Raw genomic sequence first — 22,273 nt, 5'->3', positions numbered from 1 at the left:
ATACAGAGTAATGTAATAACTGTAAATGAACAAATAATTAAAAATCTTAGAGCCTCAGTTGCCCTTGTACAATATGACTTTAGTCCTTACCTAACTTGTAGATGGAAAGACTTTTCCTCAATCACTAGCAAACAAAAACAACTGGGTTGGATTTCCATTGATCTAACCACATTTATCTCCACTAATTATTCATCACAACAATCCATTGCTCATATTTACGCCTTACAAATCTTTATTATGTGGCCTCTTTACAATAAATAATGGGATCATGTGATCGATCATTTGCAATAACCTAAATGTGACAGGAATTAGGATAAAATAAAAAAAAAACCTTACTTTAGACTCTTTACTTACATGTATAATCATTTAAAACTGAGAAACAGAATAACTTTCACAATCTGAACTAAACACAGCAGAACACTAATTTTTCCACTTGTCTTAGTTTCTCTGAACCCTATGGAATTGTTTTTTACTCAAAACATTTTCATTAAATTAGCTCTCTGACAGTTTGCTCCTTTATCAAATAGAAAGAAAGAAAGAAAGAAAGAAAGAAAGAAAGAAAGAAAGAAAGAAAGAAAGAAAGAAAGAACTTTAGTTGTCCCTAGGGGAAAATTTGACTTTTTACAGAAGCTCTTACAAAAATTCAGAAAACACAGGCGTAAAAACCTAATTTCCTAATGTAATCTCCTATTCAAAACATAAGTGTGTGCCACCTTATATACATTATGTAACTCTGTTACTTTACATACTTCTTCCTAACGCTCCAAGTTATTCAAAAATATGAAACTTTATTTTAATCATTGAATTAAATACAGTAAAGGACATTACAATAATTACTACATTGGCAGAACTATAAAATAAAATACCAAATATATATTTTTTTTTCTGTGGCTTGGAAACTTTACTTCCATGTCTTGGACACCAACCCCACATAGCAGGGTTACTGCTCCAGAGTACAATGTGGTTAAGGGCAAATCCTCAGTTACATAATTCTGTGGTTTGAGAAACCTCTGTTAGATCCCAACTGCCAAGCTTTTTCTAATTGTTAGAACAATTTTTAAGATAACATTCCATTTGGCCAAGCCAAGTTCATCAATCCTATTTTGCTAAAATAACCTCAAGGTGACATTTTGAAGATACCCAAAGTTCTGCTATCTACTACACTATATTATAACTTACTCCGAGTATTTATGGTTCTCTGTTTTAGAGAAAAAACTTTCTGATGTCTATGTGAAAAGATACCCTTACCAAGTTTCTCCATGTTCATGTTGAAGAACTAATTTTAAAATAACAGTTGAGGTCCACCATACAAATTTTCTTCTTAATTTTAACACTGTCAACTCCTATTAATCTGATTCACTTAAATTTTCTTCAGTATTTCCTCACAGTTCACACCTCACAGTCCTGGAATCAGCTTAGTCCATCTTCTGTGTACTTTCTGCTGTTTCTTTGTCACAATATGGAGACTAAAACTGCACAAGCTACTCCAGGCAAGGTTTCATAAACATCTAATATAAATCCTATACTCTTAATACAACATTAAGTATTACGTTATGACAATAGACATACAAATAGAAGTATAATATTAAATATAAGCAATATTATACACACCATGTTAAAATATTATAATCCATAAAACAAGAGCTACAAAACCAGATCTCCCAAAATCAGGTTTAAATGCTCCCTAAAAGTAAGTATGTTTGATATTACATACTAGGTGAAAAACTATTTTAACAGATATTTGTACTGCTAAATCATTCAAGTTTTGCATTTATCTTTTTTAGCACAACAGTATTACAATGAGAGCTGCTCCATCTTTACTCTTCAATCAAACACCAGTTGCACTTCAAACAATGGATTTGTTAATTGCACAGCTTATAATTCACCTCTCCAATTATCCATCAATCAAATTGTTACTGTCAGAACCATATTACTTGGTAAGTAAGATATTAAAAATTTCTTCAGGAAAAACAGTAGTTAGTTTTGATGGGATGGACGGAAAATGGAAAACAGATAATTCAGGTGAAATAGTAAATAAAGTGCTTATTTTCCTATTCACAGTTAATAAACATGCAAAGACTATATATATTACAAGGATATTGGTTAGGATACTTACCTTATTACAAAACAAGGAGAGATGTTACATATTAAGTTAACCAGACAGTTTTGGTACCTCATATTCTAAAAATTTAAGCAACAACAACAACATGTATTTCTATTGTCATGCACAGGGTGTAGCTCAAAATGTTTTAAAAGATGTCAAATAAATAGTTTCAAGAAAAGTAAAACAATATGAAGTAGGTAAAAATAATAGTGAGAGTTGTTATCAAAATGCCACAAGGAAAACAATGTAAAAAGTCATCTCAACAAACATAAACATTAAACTGTCAATAATGGAGCATGTCAGGCATAAAGTGATCTTTTTCATTTAACAATTAAATTTGAAATAAGAGTCTGTACTGTGTAATCATACCACATCCAATAACTTCTGAAAACATAATTTTCTTAAATACAGTTTCCTACACTATCAAAAGGATCTGTCACATAAGCTGTTGACTCTCGGAAGATTGTCTTCAGATTCTGTTGTGACTTGTGTCAGAGTTTCCTCCATTTTCACACTCCTTTTAATTGTGTAGGAAACTCACTGTGCTTACTGATACCTTGGGCTCTCTTTACAGTTTCTCTAAAGGGAAGACCTTCTCTTTTAAGGATTATAATGGTCTGTCTTTTATTCAGTAAAATTTCAAATATTTTAGCATCTAGCGATGCCATTTTGTTTTCTGTTGGTGCTAACATTTTGAGTTTAGTGTGTGTGCTGTGTGATGTTCAGTGTGATGGAAACTGGGGCGTCAGCCTGCCCCAAACCCCAACACAAGCACACAAAGAATCCCAGCTTCAAATAAAGGATGGTTTATTAACCAAATTCCTTTAAAAGTAACAAAAAGCACAAGTTTCTCCACAATAATCTCTTCTCCTTCCACAATGATGTCTCTCACCACCGCACTGCCTTCCTCCAGTTAGTAGAGTTGAATGTTGCTGTAAGTCCTCCCAGCTCCGACTCACCAGGACAAGGGAGTGCAGTCCTTTTTATTAAAGACGCGGGAGTACTTCCAGTGCCAGGGCCACTGCCTGAAGGTACTGCAGGTTTGATAATCCCTCTTTCACATCTCTCACCCACGCCAATCAAAATACACTCCCAGCACTCACTACCAAGTCCCTGCCCCTCCCCACTGACACCATACCTGCACTCAGGATCTGTGAAGGGGACGTGAGTCAGCTCTTCAGGAGACAGAAGATCAGGAAGGCACCAGGTCCAGATGGTGTGTCACCCTCCTGTCTTAAAGTCTGTGCTGATCAGCTGGCCTCCATATTTACACAGATCTTCAACAGATCCCTGGAGCTATGTGAAGTTCCCTCCTGCCTTAAGCGTTCCACAATTATCCCGGTTCCAAAGAAAACCTCCATCGCAGGGTTTAATGACTACAGGCCAGTCGCCCTGACGTCTGTGGTCATGAAATCCTTTGAAAGACTGGTGTTGACCTACCTGAAGGACATTACAGACCCCCTGCTTGACCCCCTACAGTTTGCTTACCGAGCAAACAGGTCAGTGGATGATGCAATCAACATGGGACTGCACTACATCCTGCAACATCTCGACTCTCCAGGGACATATGCTAGGATCCTGTTTGTGGACTTCAGCTCGGCGTTCAATACTATCATTCCAGAAGTCCTCCACACCAAACTCACTTGGCTCACTATACCAGCTCCCATCTCCCGGTGGATCAAAAACTTCCTGACAGATAGAAAGCAGCAAGTGAGACTGGGAAAAATCACATCCAGCACACGAACAGTCAGCACTGGCGCCCCCCAGGGATGTGTCCTCTCTCCTCTGCTGTTCTCCCTCTACACAAATGACTGCACCTCAAGAGACCCGTCTGTTAAAATCCTGAAGTTCGCAGATGATATGACAGTCACTGGCCTCATCAAGGACAGTGACGAGTCTGTATACAGACGAGAGGTCGAACAGCTGGCCCTCTGGTGTGGTCAAAACAACCTGGAGCTGAACAAGCTTAAAACTGTGGAGATGACAGTGGACTTCAGGAGGAGCCCCCCAGTGCTGCCCCCTCTCACACTACTCAACAGCATTGTGTCTGCTGTGGAAAACTTTAGGTTTCTGGGATCCACAATTTCCCAGGACCTAAAGTGGGAACTAAACATAAACACAATTGTTAAAAAGGCCCAGAAGAGGTTGTACTTCCTGCGCCAGCTCAGGAAGTTCAACCTGCCTCAGGAGCTGCTCATCCAATTTTACTCTGCAGTAATCCAGTCTGTTCTCTGTTCATCTATCACAGTCTGGTTTGGCTCAGCCACAAAACAGGACAGGAACAGACTTCAACGGACAGTCAGGATTGCAGAAAAAATCATTGGTGTTGATCTGCCCTCCATTCAAGACTTATACAGATCTCGAGTCAGGAAATGGGCAAAAAACATCATTGCAGACCCATCACACCCTGGTTACAACCTTTTTCAACTTCTTCCCTCTGGTAGGCGCTACAGAGCACTGTACGCCAAAACTACCAGACATGTGAACAGTTTCTTTCCTCAGGCCATCACTCTCATGAACACTTAAGTCAATCTCACAGCATCAGGGACAATACTAGGTAAAACCGGAGTCCAATTCCTTGTATGTGTACATATACTTGGCCAATAAAGCTGATTCTGATTCTGATATGGAAGTCCCATTTTAGGAAATGCATCTCTCGACAGTTCCCCCATGTTGAACTCATGGACCACATCTCGCAGCATTCCGTACTGGTTCCAAAATGAGTGCCGATACGGAGTGCTGCTGCCATCTCCTGTTCTGGGGGAATAAAAACTCCCCAGCAATATCTTCCACTTCCGGTGGTCTGTCTGTCCATTTCCTCCGGCCTCCAAGTCCGGGTCTGGCTCCTTCTTTCCTCTAGGTCGGAATGCCCATCTGTCTGCTCAGAGCCTCCCATCAAGGTAAAGAATCATCCCCTTCTCTGGTCAGGATGCCCATCTAGCCGTGCGGCATTTACAACTGTTACTAACCATGTGGCTATGCAGGATGACCAGAATTCACAGAGCCATTTGAATGAGACCGTATGGTATACATACATGATCCACATAGGCCTACTTGACCTTCATACAGTACATGCATGAGAAACAAGTTTTTGTGTCTTGCCAGTTTGCAAACTCTTTTGCTAAACCTCCAATAAACTTTACCTATTGTTCAGTAGAGTAGACATAGTGCCCGCTCAGTAATTGCGTGATATTTGTATTGCTTCATTGCCAAATCATCTTTCCAAAACATAAATGATTTTTCGACTACAACATTTTGCTCAGGTATGTAGACTTTAGTGAATTCCTCTGTCAGTGCATCAAATAACACTTTTATTTTCAAAAGGGATTTCTCACTACTGTGTAAAGTAACAGGTAACAAATTGCAAACCTTTATCAAGTAATCTAAATATTTTTTAAGTTGCCATCTGCTCAAGGCCAGATCTATCGTTTTGTTTCTCTGCATACACAAATGAACCCCCTCCTCTGCTTTTCAGTTGATCTGCTTTTACCTTCAAAGTGGCTCCTTTATCATGCTGAGATCTGTTTTATCAGTTTTTCGAATTGCACCTCCAGCATAGGCATTCTAGATCCGGCCCTGCATATTCTGTCCATAAAGCATTTCAAATGATAGCTTTGTTGGCCGGTACATCTCATCCTCGGCCTTCTGAATTACTGTACATACTCTGAATGTAAAGAATGGCAGCAGCGCATCAAGAAATCAGTGCTCATTAGCAATCTGGATTTTGCTTTCAGTGTGTGCCACTCACCATGTGCCAAGGTGCATGTAAGACAATACACCCACAAAGTAATATGGAAAATTTATATGTGGTAATGTACTGAACTTGATACTTTTTAGGCTACTAGTATTTAAAAAACAGAGGTAGGTCCTTACCTTACAAATTGAATCATCAAAAGAAGGCATGTTCAGTCCTGGTCTAGACTAACCATCGTCTAGGCCACAAGGACACAAACTTTGTTTAGCTGTACATGTGTAATATTTCCATGAACATTACAAGAGTTCACCATTTCAGCAAAGTCAACACCTTTGTGTGCTTCACTATCACTTAATTTGGAATCTGCTGTATAATACAGTCACTGGCCATTTCTGAAGAGCTGGCTTTCTTTCTTACACGCTTCATGCTCAGACAGCCTGCATTCCGCTTGTCCTGCTGTTGCAAATGCTATGTCAAGAGCACTCTGGGAGGATGTGTGTGTGCAACTAACAGTGGATGAGTGATATCAGGGATAATAGTAATTGGGTTAAAGAGAAAATGATTGGCCAGTGTAGAGGCAGGAATATTTCTGTGGATTAATAAATTTCGAGACCTCTGTAGAATTATAGGTTCCTGGACTGCAGCTCAGGCTAGCTCAAGCAGAAGTCTGGCCATGCTAATACTCTATAATTATCCCAATATTCACCCCTTCACCCATCCTTAAGAGGTCATGACCTTTTACATCATGTGTCTAAAGGTTTACAGGTCATCTGAAATAGTTCCTGGTTATCCGAGTTCTGGATTAATATCTTCAGTGGCTAGTGATTTCTGTTTATCAGTCTTCTGGTATACGACTTACTGCTTTTTTTTAACTTTGATTTCTGATAATTTGTTGAGGCTTGACAGCAGATCAGTTAGACTTTTCGATTTCAAACTTTTAATGGCTTTAGACTATGTTTCAATGCGTGATTCTTCCTCATTAAAAATCTGGCCCACAGTTTTCTGTGGCAGAATACTTAGTTGTTACTTGTTCCCTGAAAAATGTCTTTTTGGTAACCTAAGTTTTTTTTTTTTTTTTTAAATCTTTGGCAGTTTAATGGTTACCTTTGTACCATTTCGGTATTATTCACTTTACTTGAATTTCAGAAATAAAAAAAGGAATAATGGGGAAAGTTCTAAAACTTTTGACAGTGTAGTGTATTTATTTAATTTTGCCCAAAATATTCCCCCATACTGATGTATATGTGTCAGAATGGAATGCATCAGATTCTTTAAATGCCAATTTCTGACTTTTAGGTTTTGGAGTAATGCAGGCTTTAAGTTCTGACTTGGGTTCTGATTAACATGTTTTAAAAAATCTAAAGACAACAGTTTTAAATAAGATAAAGAAAAGTAAAACATCCACTTAATTAAAAATGTAATTTTCACCATGTTGAGGATTTCTGCGGACTACTACACTGTGTCTCTTATATAAATTCAGAAGGCAAAAAGAAGTCAAATTTTACTGGCTTTGGTGACAAATTAGTTTTTTTTGTCTAATAATCTTCTTTAAACACTCAGGGCCTGATGTAACAACATATGATGGGATTTTTTAGGCTTAGGAGGAGGATTTCAGCAAAGTGTTTATAAAGAATGATACGAACGTTGTGAACACCTTATAATGTACCTGTAAATGTTCTAAACTTGATATTTCCTCTTCAGTAACCAAGCAATCTACCTATAATTAACACTAAAAAATCAAACAATATCATATCAGTGAATTAGTGAATACCAGGGTGTGGTGTACTGCCGGGGCCCACTTGGTCCAGGGGAACAGCCATGGGCGGCATACTACTTCCCCCGGAACACTTTGTGGCAGCCCCCCTGAGTTGCATCGGGGCCACAGTCATGGAACTTTGGAGCTCAGCTCTGTTGGGCTCTGTGGCCACTGCCAGGGGAAGCTACATGGCTTCCTGAGCCTGTGTGGGTGGTGATGCAGCCACACCCGGAAGTGCAGCCAGATCTAGGTCATCAATCAACTGAAGCACTTCCGGGTGGGCTATAAAGGGAGCCTGCAGCCACCACTCTGGGAGTCAGAGTCGGGAGGAGGGAGACAGTGCTCGCCGATGAGGAGTGGTGGTGAAGAGAAGAGTGCTTGTGCTTTTGTTGTGGGACTGTGTTGTGCCTGCGGGACATGGGGAAGATGTGGCTCCCAGGCAAAAAAAAAAAAAAGTTTATTTATTTTTATAAGTGTGCCTCCAGTGTCAGTCTGTGTCGGGTCTGGTGCCGATATATCACCTTATTCCACAAAGGTTATTCAGGGTATTTAGCTGTTGAATACTGTTGAATGTGCGAACATTGCTGAGTTTGCTTTGCTGTCAGTTCCCTGAAATCATGGAAATGTTCATGATATTATTCTGGATTATAATGGTGCAGTCATCTTTAAAATGTCCTTGAGGGCTAGGGAAACGTCTGCCAATTATACTGGACCAATTATTGTGGCAAAAAAGGTGACCTGAACTGTGCAGCAGCAGTACCAACCACTGCACCACTTTGCCTCTGTGAGATCAAAGAAGAAAGAACACAGTCAGAAATCATGTGAAATCAATATCATATACAGTATTTCATCAAACAAAGTGGAAATGCCAAAATCGTATTGAAAAGTAAAAAAAAAAAAAAACACATAGGTCTTTTAAAGGCAGAAAATTCAAAGTGGTGTATCATGACTGAATTCACTGGCATGTTCTATTTCTTGAAGTCACTCTGAAAGCTTTGCAAACTTTCTGTGCTGATGCTTTGCACTTTTTATTCAATCAAAAAGATAGAAACGTCTTGTAAATAGTAATAAATCTTTCGTTATCATCATTATTTCATAAAGTCTCCTGTGTTTAGGTGCTGTCACTGCACCATGTGGCTTAACATTATGCATGCATAAGGCACGCGCCTCCTTCTCTTATATTGATGTGGTTCTCGAAGATCGACCTGAACATGTGGCTACAAGCACAGATAACCTGTCCCAATGAGCCTGTATTGCAGATGCTCAAAATTATATACCCACGGGGCTGTCCCATCAATGTTGGCTATTACAGATCTGGAAGATGTCTCACTAGCCTCGAAAAGCATTATGTGGTGCTTGTATTTAAAAAAAAAAATTCTCCTAAACTGTCTGAATTATAAGTAAATAATTCAAAGAACAAGGGTGAACGCAAACGCAGCAAATTCACTGGGAATAACAGTTTGGTGAAACTCGCTGATAAACACTATGGTTAAATAACACTTCTTGATGAGAAGTATTTAATAAACAAATCAAAGCAGTTCAAACTTCAGACCCCTGATGCTTTAATTTTCAAAATATCTTGCTGCCTTGTTTTTACAGTAGTCACAACCTAAGGCTGTATTTTTGAAGAAAAACTTGTCAATTGAATAATAATCTATTATGTTGAAATTCCTGTATAATAGTTTTATTCTGTTGTTTTCAAAATGTCTCACTCAACTATCAGACTTTGTTATTACTTATGTGACTGATCCTCCACGCAGGGAGGACCCAGGAAGCGAACCCAGGTCTCCTTACTGTGAGGCAGCAGCACTACCACTGCGCCACCGTGCTGCCCGAACCAATACATATCTCTGAAATTATATATTTACAAACAAATCTTTTTACCTAAGCAACACTCTACAGTGAATATACTATTTACAGTATATAATACTACTATAAGGAAAATAAAAATATGATCTAGTGATCTACAAGCAACAGAAGTGACTCAGTAGATAGATAGATAGATAGATAGATAGATAGATAGATAGATAGATAGATAGATAGATAGATAGATAGATAGATAGATAGATAGATAGATAGATAGATAGATACTTTATTAATCCCAAGGGGAAATTCACATACTCCAGCAGCAGCATATTGATAAAAAACAATATTAAATTAAAGAGTGATAACAATGCAGGTATAACAGACAGTAAGTTTGAATAATGTTAACGTTTACCCCCCGGGTGGAATTGAACAGTCGCATGGTGTGGGGGAGGAACAATCTCCTCAGTCTCAGTGGAGCAGGACAGTGACAGCAGTCTGTTGCTGAAGCTGCTCCTCTGTCTGGAGATGATACTGTTTAGTGTAAGCAGTGGATTCTCAATGATTGACAGGAGTCTGCTCAGCGCTATGCTTTTTAATGTTGTACAGCTTCATGACAATTTATCAGTACAGGCAACAACAACAAAAACAACATTTGTTTCTATAGAACATTTTCATACAATGTAGGCTCAAAGTGCATTACAAGATGTCAAAGAAGTAGTTACATGCAAAGAAAAACAAATTAAAATTAGATAAGAATAATAATTCATAAATGGTATAAAAAATAAATGTACACTTATGTAAGATAGATATAATTAAGAGAAATATAGAATTGTTTTTTTGAATCTCTAAATGACATTTTGATGATAAGGCCAGTTAGACAAGGGGAACGGAAAAAAAGATAACTAATGAATTTATCATATTGCCAATTTAGATTGAAATTTTGCTTTAGTTTATTTTTACAAACATTTATTGATAAAAACGTTATTGCATCACACTGTATACATAAACATCTCTAGTCATATTTACATTTACACCTGTGCACATGGAGGTACTGTTTAACTAATGCTAAAGCAAGTTCAAATACATAATATATGAAATATAATATTACTAACACTCTGATTCTTGTCAATAACATAGAGATGCTTATTGAAAGAGTAATAGAAATAATTCAGATTTTTGATTTATTTATATTTGTTTTGCTCCTTATAATTTTTTTGTATGTCATATTGTTTCCTGGATGCTTTAAATAAAGTGTGATTGATTGATTGATTGATTGATTGATTGATTGATTGATTGATAGCATTGGTAAGCAAAGAAGAGTCAGATGTTCTACTTATACCATTTTGTCTTTTAAGTAGACAGTGGCATTGCATATCACTTATAATATTGAAAGACATTCTACGGTAACAGGATGGAAATTATTTAAGCAGTTGAAAAGTATTTGATATAAAAGTGTTAAATGAATGCCCTCAGTGTTTCATCAATCGACTAGAAATGAACTAGTAACTTAAGAATTAGTTAATTGCCAGCAACATTACAACAGACTAGTACCTACTTCAGGGCCATGTCCTACCTTGTACCCTCTGTTGAATGGAAAGGCTCTGGCCTTCAGGTGAATAAAATTAAATAACAGAAAAAGATTTACATATTAAGTTTTTTATATACCTTGATCAATGACCAGTAACTGAAGGTTTTTCATCAAATTGTATTGATTTGGACTGTAGATAACTCCAAGTGAATTAAATTGTTCAGGATTGTGCTCCAGAGGTGCTTTGCCATTTCAGGAAGTTGTCATCTAGAGTCCATCTTAATGTTGACTAAATTTTATTCATATAGTTACTTTTATTGTAAATAAATAATGGATAATGTAGAGATACATAGACAAAATAACAAAATGTACACAATGAAACAATATTACAAGGGGATTCAAGAGAGATGGAAAGCAAAATGCAATTGAAAATATAACATTTGCTTTTAAAGCTATGGTTGCAGTAGTAGTTGAAATGAAAAGAACAAGAATGATGTAAGGATTTTAAAATGAGGAAATTCGTCTCCAAATATATGCAGCCTAGTGTTTGCAAACACTTCACCTATGAAAGCAATTGACCATGTGGGCAACATAGAGGAGTTATCATGTAGCAACAAACTATCATAGTTATAAATGGGAGTTAGGGCATGGCATTTTAATTTATGCTCATGATGGCACTCCATTAAATGCTAAATAGGAAAAACACAGAAGTACATACCTCAGATATACATAACATGATCTCAAAGTAATATTAGACAAAAAAAAAGAAATTCATACATTTTGTATCAAAATCCTATATATTGTAGTTTTCTTTGTACAAAAAAGGTCAGTGGATATGTCATGGATGGAGATTACTTTGCTATGCTGAAAATTCAAAGTTTATGTAGCGCTCTTGTGCTTCGGATGCAATTGAGTAACATAAATTATGTAAAAATATACAAACATCTTTCTGTGTTACTGTTAATGATGTATAATTTTAAGTTTGTTACTTGAGTTACCAAAATAAAACAATATTTTTGTTTTAAAACAACTCCCTTTGCAGGAAGTGTAACTGTGCAATTTACACCACCAACTTCAACTGTTGGGGATTCTACAACAGCTGCTTGCACAACAACTACTGTTGGTGCTTATGACAACATTTCCTGGGTCATTGTGCAGAATGGCATAAATGTGCCACTTTCTAATAGTAGCTCTATTACCATAAATGGCAAAAAGATCACGTTTTTTTATATGACTCAAAATATGAGCGGTAAGTTTTTTACATTTTTGTTAGGATATATTTTAAAAAACTGAAAATAAATAAAATATAATTATTAACTTCATATTTGTAATAATATGCATCTGATGTTGTTTTATTTTCTGTTTATTTTAGTTTTTTAATAGAGTCTAAATATTAGACAATGTAATTATTGTAGTTTATTGTATATTCATTTTATTTACTGTGAAGAATCACATTCATGAAAGTTAATATTTTTTAGTCTCTTGTGGCAGTCTTCAGTATAGCAATATCCATCTGAAAATGCTGAGAAAGAATAGTTTTGTCAGCTATCTGTTGTTCTTCCTACTAATAGAAAATTATAACTAAAATTAATTTGAGATGCAGTAATCATTTGTAAGAAATGTTTTATTTATGGACAGGCTTTTGCTGGAGAAAGTTATAATACATCTTTGTGGGATGCACTAGACTCTCACAGCCAGTGAGATTTAATTTCAGCTCACCTCTGAACTCTAGATGGACAGGTAGCAGCTATGCATACCCTTCCAGAGGTCATTCCTGGCTTAATAGTAAACTTCTTAGTAAAACAGTAAGCGCAAAAAGGCCATCTTATTACACTGATAAACTGCACCTGTGACCTCAAGTTTCAGCAGTTTGTTATGTTATTTCTGGTGTAATGTGTGCTGCTACTTCCTGTTCTCTACTACTGTAGGCAGGAAACTATCCATATTACTAACCGAGAATGGTATACCGGAAGACATGGACGCAGGTACACGGGGATGGACCCAGGAGACATAGTGCGCAGGCGCCTACAGCGCGCATCTCATAAACCGCAAGCGAAGTCTGATCCACCGCGAACGAAGGAGTCATGGCTCAAAAACGAAAGAGCACAACTAACGTAAATAAGACATGAAGCGACAACGCGTCCATAGCTAATGACTAACGACACAGCCACGTAGAAAAGAGGATTCTGCACTGCAACCCAGAATCAAACGGAAGACACTACGGAGTCTGCAAAGGTCCACAAAGATAGTACGGAAGGCATGAGAAAGTACGAAAGGCGCAGGCGCCTACAACGCGCTTCTGAACTAAACGTCCACACTACACAGCATGGTCAGGGTAATAAGAATAAACAAACTCTCCGTATTAAACGTACGGCATTCTCACACGTCCAAACCATATAGCATATGTGAATCACATTACACTGATGCATTATTAACAGTACAACCACAGAAAACGTTCCGTATTAAAAGTAAGTGCAATTATCCATATTACTAACGGTAGACAACGGATAACTAATGGAGTCACGGTCAAACCGATCCAGCTCAACTAACGGAGCTACAAAAACGAGTCCGCATGGATAAAAAAAATAAATGTAGGCGCCTACAATGCGCATCTGAAACCGCGGAAGCAAAACTGTCTCGGCTCCAAAACCAAACAGCTCGACTAACGGAGCTACAAAAACGAGCCCGCATGGACAAATACAATGAACATAGACTTCTACAACGCACATCTGAAACTGCGGAAGCAAAGCAGGCAAGGGTTCAAAACGAAAGAACACAACTGACGGAGATACAAAAACGAGCCCGCCTGGATTAAATCAATGAACGCAGGCGCCTACAATGCGCGTCTGAAATGCCACAAGCAAAGCAGGCACGGCTCCAAAAAGAAAAAGCTCGACTGACGGGGCTACAAAAACGAACTCGCCTGGATAAAAACAATGAACGCAGGCGCCTACTACGCGCTTCTCAAACAACGCAACCAAAGGAGTCACGTCTCCAAACATCTCAACTAATGGACATACAGAAACGAGCCCGCCTGAATACAATTAATGAACGCAGGCGCCTACAACGCGCCTCTCAAACAGCAGAGGCAATAGATAAACGGCAGAGAAAGGAACGACAAACAGCCGCTAAACAATTCTGCCAATTAGCTGACAACGCATTCTGTAATGAGTCCACTATTAATGAACATTCATTAAGATTAATGAATATCACTTGCTGTCATTGTCATTCACTTAACTTCCCTGAAGAAACAACTGGCAATAAAACTAATGAGTTTACACGTTGTTGTCCAATCACATTAGACCAGATACCACTATTAACACAATGGGCTATATTATGTCCAAAGAATATTGACGTTGATCGCATAAATAACCAGGTCATTGCGTTACTTCCTGGAGAAAGCCGCCTCTTTCTAAGTACTGACAATGTTGATTCTGAAGACGAGAATGAGCATCTTAATTTCCCCTTAGAATATTTAAACACTATTAACCCAGCCGGATTACCACAACACAATCTTAACCTTAAAATCGGGACAATAGTCATGCTATTAAGAAACCTTAATACTAAACAAGGTTTATGCAACGGTACACATTTAGTCATCAACACCATGACAGACAATGTTATTGAAGCAAAAGTACTTACAGGATCACATTCTAATAATACTGTTTTGATTCCTAGAGTTGACCTTACAAGTTCTGACCTGGAATTACCTTTTACACTTAAACGACGCCAATTTCCCATTAAACCTGCATTTGCCATGACAATCAACAAATCCCAAGGACAAACCATGGACAGAGTTGGCATATACCTCTCTGAGCCTGTATTTGGACATGGACAACTTTATGTAGCCTTCTCAAGAGTTCGGCGTTCATCTGACATTAAAGTTAAAGTTATAGATACTCCATACCAAGGAAAACTCATTCAAGGACAACACACCATCTTTACTACAAATGTTGTGTATAAAGAAATATTCCAATAAATCTTTCTAATGTGCCATGCTATGGGTTCTTTACTTCCTTTGTTCGTCATCTACACCTTTACACTCCAATATATCTCATACATACATCAATGTATTTCGGGTTACCCAACACCAGGGGTTGGCGAGCAAAGCGAGCAGGGGGCAGAGCCCCCTAGTTATCACTAGCCACAATGTCCGTTTTGCAAGGAAGAGGAAGTGGACCTGGCCCAGTGCCACATCTTCCATTGTTGTTCCATTTCATAGTTCACCTAATACATTTTTTTCTACGTTTCCTTGGCCGATATCCTTACTTTCTCTCCATACTTCTTTAAATATTGTCTCTCCTGATGTTTATTGCATTGCCATTAGCAAGCCTACTGCTCTATTGCAACTCATAATACATGTGTGTACAGTATATAAATAAATGAACACATCACCTTTTTCATAATGTACCCTGAATTTAGCTCTCTCTTATGTCAGTGATGCATCAATATGTGAAGGTACATTTCTAGTGCTCCATTTCTGTATTATTAGTATTGGGTATTCATTAACTGCCCTACGATAGAATGGTGCCCTGTCCAGGGTTTGTTTCCTGCCTTGTGCCCTGTGTTAGCTGGAATAGGCTTCTGCAGACCACCGTGAAAGGGTTAGAAAATGACTGTCTGACTTCATTAATGTTGTTTTTATTATGAAATGTTTGTGATGTGTTATGTAAAGTCATCTTATTTCACTATTTTAATGCCCATTATATATCCATGAAATTTAATAAAAAGAGAATCTGCTTTTATTTTCTTTTAGGAACATACTATTGCATTTATACATATATTGGCAGAAAAATTAATGGTTCAGCATCCACGACAGTATATTCTCTGCCAGTTGTCACAGTCAATCCTGTAATGGCAAATGTTAAATGCAATAAAACCACATCTCTTGCTTGCTGTGTTGCTAGTGATATAACAAATGTGGTAGTTACTACTGAAACACAAACTCTGCCTTCACCAACAAAAGGTAAGTACAGTACTTCTTAATTTGATGGTTACATCTATTGACTCCTCTTGAAAATATTTTGATATAACGTATAAAAGCTAAAATGTTCAAATATGTATTGCAACATATTGAAGGTATTAAATTGAGAAACATATCAGTCACAGCCCCATATTCTAAGTGCAAGAAAGCTGTAATCTTTCTTTGAACAGGCACAATTATGGCCTACTCTGTATCATTTCCGTCCTATACAGAACACTGCATACCTCAAAAACAGACTCTGTCCTTCACCACCCACCTTATACCTTGTAGAAGAACATATTAAAGGTATGTTAGTAAGCTTCTCTCAGAAGCTGCTCTCCTAGAAACTCACAGAAGATTACTTTAATTTCTTTCTTTGTCTAACACAAGACCTGAAAAAATTGAGGTACTGTGCTTTAATAAAACCAAATTAATTGTTTATTGCAATTGCATTGTGTTTTTTCATCAATTAAAATCAATTTCTCCCCTAAATGTAATAGTGACATTTTATTATTACTGTACATATATTAAGACCACTCACAAATTATCCAGTTCAGTCCTAGAAGATGAAAATATATATATTTTTTTTTTATGATATCTAACTTAATTTCTCTTACAAGGGTTTCCTTTATGAGTAATCGTCTCTGTTAGCCAGTTTCTGCTAACAAATACCATGAAATAATACTCTATGTATCTGACATTGGCATGTTCCATCACTCTACACCTTGTCACCAGGTTTTGTACAAACTGTGGTACAGTTGCTGAATAATCATCTACTGTAAAAATCTACTGTGTGAATAACTTTCTTTTATCACAGTGATGTGACATGAAAACTAATACAAATCATAAGGAGCTGGTGTTGGGTAATGTAATAAAGTATTGTTGGGTAATAAAGCCTGTTTGATAGTTGGACATCTTTATAATGCAAACTAGAACAATCAATATAAAAAGTTTTGTTTATTTTTCAAGTACTTTGTTTAATCTTTTTTTTTTTTTTTAGTTTCCATTGGCTCCCTCACCTGTTACAACTACACAACAAATATAATCTGCATGAGCCATCAAGAATTTAATTTTCAGTGCACAGCCACAAATCCTGCTGGCCGTCAAGGCTCACCAGGCATAATGATGATATCATCCTTTAATGACAGTAAGTGGTGATAGGTATTTTTGATATAAAAGTGTTTGTTTTTAGAGATTTATACTAAATGTTTGATTTAATAATGTCTTTAAATCATGACATTTTTGTAAAAAATTATTTTTTGTTCATTTTTTTTTAAATTTTTGCATATGAAATTGTTATGCTGGTGTTTTACATTATTAATATTTGCTGCATCTTTTGCTTGTACTGTTTCTGAAAATATAAGTGAAAAAATTATTTCCATTATTTGTAGCATTGAAGTACCAGTGCCGAGCTAATTTTCACAAAATACATTTCAAATTCGACAAATTGTTGTCAATAAAGGGTAATATCTAATAATAATCATAGCAACAGCAAATAAAGTAATAGTAAATTTATAAATGTACAAATAATAGAGAACTGCAAGTGTTATTAACACAAGTAATCATAACAATAACATTAAATTAAAACATAACTAAATTCCATGAGGTAAAACTCTTCCAAAGATTGTATCTGAAGATCATTTCTTCTAAAAGAATTACAAAAATTCTTAAATCATTAAATAGTGAATCTAAAACTACTAATAGTCTGTTTAATAATGCCAATAAAACAGTAATAGCACTAAAACAATAATAACACTTCTATTAAACATAGTTGCTGATTATAAGAAACAAAAAAAACTAACCTAATGAAAGTAATAACAAACTAGACATGTTTGTCTACTGTATGTACATGCAAGCACAAATAATAGTAAAATTATATTGCTGTGAGTATGACCATTCTTAAGACATATTGGGAAAAGTTTGAGTTGACGTGGTTGACATTGTGGAGGGATATGATCAGGGCCGTTTTAACAGCATTATAGGCCCCGGGGCAAAGCAGTGCACTGGAGCCCCTACCTACACAACCACTCAGCAAGTCACAACATACATAGATTAACATGTGGCCCCTGTGCTCATGGGGCTCCCGGGGAACTGCCCAGCATGCCCATGCGTTAAAATGGCCCTGGATATGATGCAAAACTGGAGTTTAAATGTCCCTCTGCTTACTTCCCAGCTGTGAGGACTACTTCATCTAGTGACATCAATATACCAATCACTCACAATATTAAAACCACTGACAGGTGAAGTGAATAACATTGATTATCTCATTACTATAGCACCTGTTAAGAAGTGGGATTTATTAGGCAACCAGTGAACGGTGTGCTATTGAAGGTGTTTTGTTAGAAGTAGGAAAAATGGGCAAGCTTAAGCATCTGAGAGACTTTAACAAGGGCCAAATTATGATGGCCAGATGACTGGGTCAGAGCATCTCAAAAACAATAGGTTTTGTGTGGTTGGTACCTACCAAAAGGTTCACTGATGTGTGTGGGGAGAGACAGTTAGCCTGTCTGGTTTGACCCCTCAGAAGAGCTTCTCTGGCGTCAGTTGTTGCAAACCTTAATGCAGTTTATGACTGAACACATAGTGCATTGCAGCTTGCTGCATATGCGGCTGCAGAACCACAGAGTGTTCAGAGTTTCCATGCTGAGTTTTTTTTTTTTTGTTCTTTATTTCACCTTATACAATTTCTTGTATTAGGAATTTGTTAGTTTTCACATACCCCTTGGGGTCAGAGCACAGGGTCAGCCATTGTACAGTGCCCCTGGAGCAATTACAGGTTAAGGGTCTTGCTCAAGGGCCCAGCAGAGTAGGATCTGTTTTGACAATGACGGGGATTTGAACCAGCCACCTTCTGGATGCCAGCACAGATCCTTAGCCTCAGAGCCACCACTCCGCCCAAGTGGATGGATCCTGAAATTTTTATGAAGTGGTTCCACCATTCATTTGTTCCCAGTGGCAAAGAAAATTTAAGAAAGAAAGGAATGTAAGAGGATAGTAATGTTATGTTCCTCCTGGATAACTGTTGTGCACATCCTCACGCAGCTACACGAACACATTCAGCACTATGATCAGCTGGGGACCAGATCAGCTGATGCTGGTACATTGTTTTCATTTTCGATCTCTTCTGATGCACCTTTAGTTCCGGCAGCCTGCAGCTGTGTGAAGACAGCTCCAGTGGCCAGCAGCTGCGCTGCTGCACATTCCTGCTGGCTGCCGAAATAATATTCAGCCCTCAAAGAGTTAATTTGCTTTTAATTACTATGGACTCCCACAGTCCAAAGACATGCAGGTTAGGTGGATTGGTGATTCTAAATTGGCCCTAGTGTGTGCTTGGTGTGTGGGTGTGTTTGTGGGTGTCCTGTGGTGGGTTGGCACCCTGCCCGGGATTGGTTCCCTTCCTTGTGCCCTGTGTTGGCTGGGATTGGCTCCAGCAGACCCCCGTGACCCTGTGTTCGGATTCAGCGGGTTGGAAAATGGATGGATGGATGGATGGACTACACTATTAGGCCTATTTTAAATAGTAACTCTCAAGCAAGAGAAAAGTCACAAGCATAAAAATTGCACTTTTTTAAGAAGATCGAATCATACCACATAAGTGCAAAATAAGTTATCATTGAGTGGCACTAAAACCAAAATAAGTCTTGTGTTTAACTTGTCAGGTAGCTTGCAGTGCTGACTGCCCTAATATAATGATACAATTCTACAAAGTAGAAGTGTAATGATTACCACTACCCATTATTCCAATTAGCAGTATCTTCACTAATTTATGCAAAGAAGGCAACATAACTAACCCAAGTAATGCAAAGTGTCAGTTTTTAGGTGAGATAGCTGCTATGAGGACTTTTTTCATGCCAGAAGCAAAGGTGTACAGCAATGACTTTCCAACCTTTTTTCTGTGGTGGCACACTTTTTGTAACCCAAAAAATCCCAACACACACCACAATTCTACCAACTACAAAATTAAATTAAATGTCATACATATTATATTTACTATCCCATTAAATGTCATACACATGCTAAATTGTCCCAAGGGTCTTAACTACCAGAGATGCCATCGAAAAATCAGTTTGGAGATTGGCACTTGTAGTCACAGCACTTACTGAGCCCAATGTGCCTTGTCTCTGCAAAAGTTGCTGGTGAACACACACCCTGGCAGCCGGAACTCCAACACATCTCCTGGCTGATACAGTGCACTCTTAAGTGCAAAGTCTGCAAAAGAGAGATTGTGAAGCTGCTTTTATATTCTCCAGGTAGACCCATTCTTCTCAGACAGGTCTCAACCAACTGAGGCGTGTGTGCCTCTGAGGTCTGAACCCAGGGACTCTAAACTATTATTTCCACAGTGCACCAAATTGAAAACACTTGTGCAAACTATAATTATTAAGTCGTTGATGATGAACAACTTAGGATGGTATCTTCACAGTTTTAACACAATTTTAATGTATGCCCATTTAGGAGATTCTTATACTTTCAATTAAATTGTATTTAGCAGTGCATTCAAAATCAACAGTCATTTCGATCATTTAGTTTTACTTTGACACATGTGCGTTTTATATACTATACCAATTTGAGAATTAACACAAGATTTATTTAGTTGTTATTCCTGTTTGTGCTTATAATACATCGTTTTCTTATTGCTTATTTTTTCAACTTGCATTATTTTTGTGATTCAGTGTGTATTTACTTTATGATTTAAGTACTTATTTTATGATTGATTATTGATTTTTTTAATCAATTCCCATCCCTAATTATACATATATATATATATATATATATATATATATATATATATATATATATATATATATATATATATATATATATATATATATACAGAACTGATTAAGTGGAGGTAAGATGGCAGTTTTAAGGGCTAGAAAAGGGAAATGATGTAATCTATGCCAGAACTGGAAGTGACATCATCAGGGGGCGCCAGAACCTGGCAGGATTTCCTGAGAATGGTCTGTAAGAGACTAAGAGAGACAGTCAGCACACTCCACCTCCTCCTGGTCTGATGTAGTATCACAGTTACTCAAGCCCTTTAGCTGCCTCCTACTCGCACATGTGTGTGACAATATATATATACTGTGTTATAAGTAGAACACATAGAAAAGCTGGCTTACAAAGTGTCAATTAGCCATTATGAATTATGTTAAGTTTATTGTCTTGTGTACATGGTACAATGCAATTTTTACTTGCATGTCTTCTCAAAACAGTTGACAAAAATATAATACAAAAATAAATCAAGAAAAAGTATACATAGCATGCAGTATATGTATGGCAAATTTCTTGGAAGCTTAACTATACAACATAAATATTTTATTTGTCAAGGTTGAGATGTGCATTCACACTTCTGTCATCTCAAGTTTCACTCTCCTGTTATGTTGAAATTAAATGATGTCTTTTATGTTAAAAAAAAAAAAGTTTCCTGTAGGTAAAATAGCAAAAACAAGGATCTATCAGGATGCATTTTTCAGGTTTTTGAATTAATATTAACATTTTCATACTAAACAACTTATTACTCCAAACTGTAAAATGCAACTCAGATTTTCTTACATCTTTTACATGATTATTCTTGTCTTCATACAAAAAACATGCAATTTATATTTCATTCCTAATGATTTATTTAAACTAATAGATTGTGTGTTTTAGTGTGTGACAGGTGTTTTAGAACATTTTAGTAGCATTTTACTTTTTTGCAGTTTCCTATTTTGAAAAGTTTGGGAAAGTGTCATCTCACTTGACACTTGACACAAAGGACAACTCAAAAAAAGGGAACATTAAAATGTTTTGTAGATATTTTACTTTTTTGCAGGTTAAATACCACCCGCGGATTTTGGGGTCATAATTACCCCCAGATATTGCCTTTATAAATCTGTATACTCAATTTTGAAAATATCAAAAAATTTGAAAAAAGGCATTCAATATCAGTTATAAAAAATGTCTATGTGAGTTTTTAAATATGTCCAACACTGATGAGTCTGAATTGTCTCCAAACAAAATTGGAGGATTAAAATAATCTGCTACAAAAAAGAAGACTAGACCAGCCTATCTAAATAATTAATATTCTAACTGACATTAATATGGCACCTTTTGGACTTCATGAGAAGAAAATTCTTGACACCAAAGATGCTGCTATGAAACATCATGGCTTTACAGGTTATGAAATAGGGAGCTTGCATGGAGGCTCCTATATAAAGTTCTTATTGTCTATCGAACAGTTTTTTATATAATCATATTATATCATATCATTGTACAGTATGCATTGTCCCTAGCATATAGAAACCACTTTGAAACCCACATCCTTTGAAGCTAGTTCTGTTTGGTATGCCAAAAGCTTCTCTTAGCATAAGTAAAGAATTCTAACTGAACCCCATTGTGTACCTTTATGTTTTCACTATCTGAAAACTGAGCTAAGAACA

The 22,273-nt window shown here is 37.0% G+C and overlaps 1 protein-coding gene across 2 annotated transcripts in view; it reads left to right on the top strand.

Moving 5' to 3' along the window:
• Positions 1–22,273, top strand: part of LOC114643059 (adhesion G protein-coupled receptor F5-like) — a 140,081-nt gene that overhangs the window by 96,131 nt on the left and 21,677 nt on the right. For both annotated transcript variants that reach the window (XM_028791762.2, XM_051925630.1), the window contains exons 14-17: positions 1,785–1,937; positions 11,931–12,137; positions 15,645–15,854; positions 16,852–16,998. In XM_028791762.2, coding sequence (XP_028647595.1) covers positions 1,785–1,937; positions 11,931–12,137; positions 15,645–15,854; positions 16,852–16,998 — 717 coding nt within the window. The remainder of the gene's footprint in view (positions 1–1,784; positions 1,938–11,930; positions 12,138–15,644; positions 15,855–16,851; positions 16,999–22,273) is intronic.

This window comes from Erpetoichthys calabaricus, chromosome 3 (assembly GCF_900747795.2).
Source record: "Erpetoichthys calabaricus chromosome 3, fErpCal1.3, whole genome shotgun sequence".
Lineage (NCBI taxonomy): Eukaryota > Metazoa > Chordata > Cladistia > Polypteriformes > Polypteridae > Erpetoichthys > Erpetoichthys calabaricus.
Note: the sequence above shows the minus strand (reverse complement) of the source record. Positions and strands in the feature narration are given on the sequence as shown.